Source organism: Nicotiana attenuata, chromosome 3 (genome assembly GCF_001879085.1).
Source record: "Nicotiana attenuata strain UT chromosome 3, NIATTr2, whole genome shotgun sequence".
Taxonomy (NCBI): domain Eukaryota; kingdom Viridiplantae; phylum Streptophyta; class Magnoliopsida; order Solanales; family Solanaceae; genus Nicotiana; species Nicotiana attenuata.
The window spans coordinates 42,409,385-42,415,742 of record NC_031991.1 but is presented as its reverse complement, the minus strand read 5'-3'; the positions used below and the strand labels follow the sequence as shown (position 1 = coordinate 42,415,742).

Here is a 6,358-nt window from a genome sequence, read left to right as displayed (position 1 = left end):
AATATATATATATATATATATATATATATATATATATATATATATATATATATATATATATAGTTGCAGCAACTTATCAAAGTTGAACCCCTGTGCCTTCAGAGTGAAACCCAGCATAAGTGCTCTTAGAGGAGCTGAGTCAATTTGAGAGGCATAAATACCTAGGACTGCTACTATTACTTTACGCAAGAAATGTGAAGTATATCTCAGAGCACCTAAATTATTGACATAAAAATAGATCAGAGGGGATAAAACATAAAGGAAAAAAGTTTTACACAATATTCAAGTATTGACATTATGAACGTCTATCCTATTCCCCAATGAAAGTAGGAACATTATTCAAATTGGTCCCACAAAAATTGGTAAAAACCAATGAACATGTTCCAATACATTAGGAAGTCAGTTGGAGCAAACCAGTGAGGAAGGTATAACACTATGGTCAAAGAAGAGTTGGAAACATTCTATATCCTCAGTACATTTTTAGTTGACAACTATTACACAACCACCAAAGGAACATACCTTTTCATTAAGCAGAGCATTCAACTTCTTTATCTCATTCATGTGTTGTTCTCGCTCATTTGATAAGGTATTCTCCAAATTATGAAGTTCTGTATTTAGCTCAGAAATGATCTTCTCCTTGGCAATCAGAGAAGTCTCAAGGGCACTATTTGCGTCCAAATTATTGCTGAAAGTGAATCGGTGAAGACATTCGACCAGTTACTTTAACCTGTCTACCAATGATAGACATGTTTTGGAAGAAAAAAAAACTACAGAGAAACAAGATGTACTATATAAATGTTTGTCATAGATCATAGCTCACATGTTAATACATTAAAAGGTTTAAGTATGACTTGATTGCGGTAATTACACTCTCATACACTATTCTTGCCTAACGTAGTTTGCTCTAGAGTATGCTATTCAAACTCTCACACTTAGCCTTCCTCTTGTTAAACTGCATTGCTCTAGTCAGATATGTAAATCAGAGCTTTCGACCATTTTATTTTTCAATTTTAAAGAGTAATAAACTTCCTCACGAACCAGTGTAACAAGCCAAGAACATCGTTCACCAGCCACAGATTGGTCAACTGGATGTCAAAGCTTGTCAGTAGATGGTTTTCGCAAGATATATATGTGCAGTCACATACATATATATGGCTGAAGGAGATAAAACAAATTTGTTAGACAATGAATTTAACCTGTTCTTGTGATCATAATCTTCATTTGCCGTCTGTAACTGTGAGCGCAACAATCCCTGAATAAGCCAAAGCATAACATTATAAATACATCCAAAAAGAAATCATTCACTATGATTCTTCCGTAAGATCTTACGGTTGAGCAGACTGAGTCTCCGTCGAAACAAAGTGGAAAAGTGTCCAAAGCTAAAATGCTTGATATGGAATTTAAAGTGAAGCAATGTACCACAAAAGAAGAAAAATTGAAACCAAAGATAGTTAGATCCTATTACCTTTTCTCTTTCAAGACTAAGAAGGCGAGTCTGAGCCCGTTCAACTTCATCCATTAACAAGCTGACTTCTGATTGCTTTCCTGCCCTCTCTTCCTCTATTTGAGTACAAACGAGTTAGTCCAACTATTTATTAAGGCATATATTTAGCCAATAAAACGGGGAAAAAGAGAGAGTAGAAAGTCCAAATCCTGAAAGCGAACTTTGACAAGAAAAAAGAACTGCACACTTTCAGATTAGCATAATACAAATCAAAGAAATAAACTGATTTATCATTTATGGCTAGATGAATATAACACCTGATTGTGCATGGACTTCAAACAACTGGCTCTGTGCAAGTTCATGCAACTTTTGCATGGTCAAAACACTTTCTTGAGCTTGCCGTAATTGATCCTGCAATAGTTGTTCCCTGCATCAAATAGAAGACTGCAAATCATGATATTCCTATTCCAAAAGGAAAGATCTGACACCAAATACTTATTCAAAGATAGATATGAAGCTTAATGTAGTTTAATCTTCATATTAAAACAGAACGTAACACCTTTCTTTTAAAACCTCAAGAGTTTTCTGGTTCTCTTCTGCCAAACTGCGTTGCTTAATTTCTACAACTTCCTTGACTTTCTCCTCCATCTGAACAACAAAAAGGACATATTAAGGATCACGCCAAATGAAGCTGGCCTCTATGTACTCAGATTCACAACATCAAATGGTACTAAGAAGATGAGCTTTCCTTTATAAGCCAGCACTATAGAGAAAGTCCAACATCAGAAAGTGCAAAATTCTAACTCAAACCACACTCCCCACCCTATGGGAAAAAGACCCAAAAATACAAGAAAGGAAAACAAAGAGGAAAAGTAATGTGAATTATAACAAAAATAAAAACAGGAACGTAATGTGCATGAAAATTAAGCAGAAATCATATTCTTAGCTTCACCTTGAATGCCACTCTCAAAGGGTGCTGAGAAGCCTCACTAACTCTTACTCAGGCTCAGCTAGCTTATTTTTTTCCCCTTAGCTCAAGCTAAACTCGACGGCTAATGAGCTTATTGAGCTGCCTCTATGTTTCATTATTAGATATTTATATGGTGAAATGAACTGACTAGTTTCTCCAATCAATTCACGAACCTAGCAGACTCCATTTATGTCTCAGCTGCATGTCTCTAGTTACCTCCAGTCTCTCACATATTAACTTTGCCAAACCTGTCTCTCTGTTACACTCTAACTTTCTTGCAAAACCACTTTATCTCCCCCTTCACGGCCACTTGCCACAAGCCCCAGCAAACCATCTTCAAGAAAGATTCCTGGGCTTCTCGTCTAACTGTATTCAATTTCCCAAGTGCTCCAGCACAATCATCACTACACTTATGACCATTAGTAGAAAGCAACTGAAGTTCTCCATTAGACACACCAAATTTGGGACCCTGACTAGTTTCAGATGCCAATGATGGATATTTGGTACTATCAGCAGTTCAAATTTCGAAACAGACTAAAAGGCCTTTCTCTAGGTTTATTTTTTGTGTGTGAGGATAAGCCTTTCTAGAGTGGAATCCTAGCAAAACGTGGAGCTACTTGAGAAGATTTGTGGGTTTGAAAAGTGAAAGCTAGCAAAGCCACCAAGCTTGGGCTTCCTTTTTTTCCTTTTCTTCTCTCTCTGAGTGAATTTTATGTAAAATCTAGCAGTGGTTCTACTGATCCACTCAGCATAGTTCAAATCGTGTGATCCCTACTTGTGTGGAACTTTTACAAAGTAGAGAATAAATATTAGCAACAATTCACAAGGTAGGGATTGCACAGCGAAGTAGTGAACTGGGTGACTGCAGTAATATATCAACAAAATTACTGTCAATATGCAAGTAGCAAACAAACGCATGTGTGGCACATATGTATATATAGATACTGGCCTGTTGTTCTAACTGACGGCAACGCTCTTCAAGTCTTCTTATTGTTGCTTGTTGATTTTTCAAGTGAGTTGCCTCTATGTGAAATTCTTCAAGCTCAACCTTCATTTTTCGATTCTCAGATTCTAATTCTGATATCTTTGAATCCTTTTCCTGCATAAAGTAAGAACAATCAGATAGAGAACTTAAAAGTAAATAAACTGCAGTCTCATATGTACTTTAGAGTTAAAACTCCAGTTTCAGAGCTCTCGTTGAAGCATTCCTACATGCTTTGTGCACAGCACCCTGAAGATTAATTTAACTGAATTGTGTAGCCATCATTCAAGCCATTAAATACTGTTTCTAAAACATTTTTCTAGATAGTGCCAGCTCCAGCAGTTACAACTGTTAACCACCAGAAATACTTCAGCATCCCAAGCCCCACTCAACATGATTGTTATGCCGCTGAAAAAGTTCACGCAACAAGATAATCGCAAATCCTCTTCCTACACATACTTAGCAGTAACATTTTAGTTGCTAATCTAAAATGGAAACATATAACCAGCCTACAAATTAGTATCTTGAGAATCCAAAATCACGGACCACTAACCCACTAACTGCAAAATGCCATGTGACAATAGCTTAAATAATTTTAGCTCAATCTAGCCATTTTTAGTGGCCAGCAGCGAGCACCAGTACACTCTAACAGTATATTGTTTCAAAGATTGATCATCAAACTCTAGGAGTTCTCTCATGAGCATGAAGTTTTTCATTTGCGCAAGCAAGGGATAAGTGACTATAAAGCCAGCATCGTACTTACAGCAATAGAAGCAATAATCGGGTAAGGATCTGGTGCCTCATAAAGTTTCTGATAAATGTTAAGAAAAGCATTTTCCCCATATTTTGCTCTCTTTGTAAGATTGTCAACCTCTTCTTGATAACCCTTGAGCAAAGAGTTGAATAAGCTCAACTTGTCTTCTTTTGAAGCCTTTTTAAAATCTGCCAAGAGGTACACGAACATGTTTTACACAAACAAAAAAAGTAAAAGTAATTATAACGATTTCTAACGGTAGTGCACTATCATCCCAATGGAAACGCATGTTTAGTACCTCGAGTGCTCTCCGCAAGTTTCCGGCGGTTCTTCTGACTGATATCTTGATTTTCAGCTATTCTAAGACCTTGTTCATCCAGTATACTCCTTTCTTTCTCTAAATCAAAGTCTGCAATTTTTTTTTTGTTGAAAACGAAAACCAATATTCTTAAAATGCATCTTCAACTTTATCTTCTCTTAGACCAAATTAAGAAGAGTATGCAAATGAATATCATTACAATAACAATACAACAAAAACTAAGCCTCGGCCCCAAACAAATTGGAGTCGGCTATATAAATCCTCCACTAACCATGTTACTCAAATGATTATTCACAAAGCAATCATTTGAAAATTGAAGTAATGCGCTAGAGGCACATATCGGTAAAGAACTACATCATGGAAATCAGAATGAAGCATACAAAAGCAAACATTTTGCTTCAATGAATTCACTTCATCACCAGCAATCCAAATCTTACTAAGCACCGAGTTTTTTCCCTCTCTCTTTCTATCTCTCTGTTCCAACATTCTACTGCGAATTGCAAAGGAGTTTGAGTGAAAAGCAGCCAAAAATCCGAGTATTATAAAAATTCACTTCATCACTAGCAATCCAAAGCTGCCTAGGAAACTTAGGTTTTTTCGCTTCTCTCATTCTATCTCTCTGTTCCGACATTTTACAGCAAATTGCAAGTGAACTTGAGTGGAACAGTAGCTAAAAATCCGAGTAGTATATCAAGTGAACTACTGATTTTTAGAGAAGAAGCAAGAGCTTTCTCTTGACTAGTGTTAAATTCCTTTCACAAGACAAGTGCGAAGTGAACTAATCCTAACTGAAAATAATTTGACGATAATCAACAGCAAAACCTAGAGCCGGTGATATGCATCATAAATAGAAGGAGATTAGGGGATAATTGCATCGGAAAAATTTACCTCTCCAGTAGGTAGAGACAGCGGCGAGAGGAGTAGAAGAAGACGTAGATTTTGCCTTATCTCTCTCCGATCCTCCTTCCTGGGGATCCATTGTTCATTCAAACGCTTATATGAATGGTCACAAATTGCTATGTACCAATCCGATGCAATGCTATGGAGAAAAAGTTGAACTAATTTTTGATAGATCAAAGATCTTAAGCTTTCAGTTCCAGAGTTAGTTCGATCATCTTGTTGCCGCAGAAAGCAACGAAAGTTTGATGGAGAAATGCTGTTTCCATTATATATAGATTGCAATTAAAAAATGCACGTATAATCGGTAAAGTCGAATTTCTCCAATTACTTATAAATCGCAATGGACGCAACTTATAAAGCGCATTTATAAATGTGATCTATAACTTTCTATTAACAATTGCGATTGAATTAGACTGCAACTGTAAATCGTGATTGTCAGTCTAAATTTATTGTTCTAACTTATAAGTTAGGGTTGGAAATCACAAGTAGTGCAGTGATTACGTGGTATAGTAATTATAAAGATTTAGTTATTTATTATTACGTAATTACAATATAATTTTCAGTGCCTTGTTTGATTACACAAGTATAATTATATAATAGATATTTTTTATTGTAAAATAAAGTTTAATTACAGAACACTAAATGAACTTTTTTAGATTAAAAAAAGTAAATAGACCTTAATATGTGGTAGTTATATGTGTTTATCAACCCAAAAAATATGTGTGCCTATAAATTAGGTATTAAATATTATTTACGGCAGAAACATTCAGGACCCCCTTAAACTTGGTAACTTTTGTTTAGTTCCTTCTTAAATTTCACGTGGTCTTTAAAACCTCCCCTAACTTGAAAATTTGATAGTCTTGACCCCCCTAGATGTTAATGTGGCAAAGAGCGTGGATACACTCTCGTTTAAGTGCGTGAAAGGGAAGAAAAATCGAAAAAATCAACTTTCAAGTAGGGTATTTTGCAAATATTAATTGCTACATAAT

General features: G+C 35.7%; 1 protein-coding gene across 1 annotated transcript in view; it reads right to left on the bottom strand.

Moving 5' to 3' along the window:
- LOC109223599 (protein CASP-like) overlaps nucleotides 1–5,693 on the bottom strand; it is a 9,972-nt gene extending 4,279 nt beyond the window's left edge. Inside the window, exons 1-9 of the mRNA XM_019387979.1 lie at nucleotides 5,358–5,693; nucleotides 4,449–4,559; nucleotides 4,160–4,338; nucleotides 3,364–3,513; nucleotides 2,004–2,092; nucleotides 1,762–1,871; nucleotides 1,466–1,560; nucleotides 1,197–1,252; nucleotides 520–685 (exon numbers count right to left, since the gene is read on the bottom strand). Coding sequence (XP_019243524.1) covers nucleotides 520–685; nucleotides 1,197–1,252; nucleotides 1,466–1,560; nucleotides 1,762–1,871; nucleotides 2,004–2,092; nucleotides 3,364–3,513; nucleotides 4,160–4,338; nucleotides 4,449–4,559; nucleotides 5,358–5,448 — 1,047 coding nt within the window. The 5' untranslated portion in view covers nucleotides 5,449–5,693. The remainder of the gene's footprint in view (nucleotides 1–519; nucleotides 686–1,196; nucleotides 1,253–1,465; nucleotides 1,561–1,761; nucleotides 1,872–2,003; nucleotides 2,093–3,363; nucleotides 3,514–4,159; nucleotides 4,339–4,448; nucleotides 4,560–5,357) is intronic.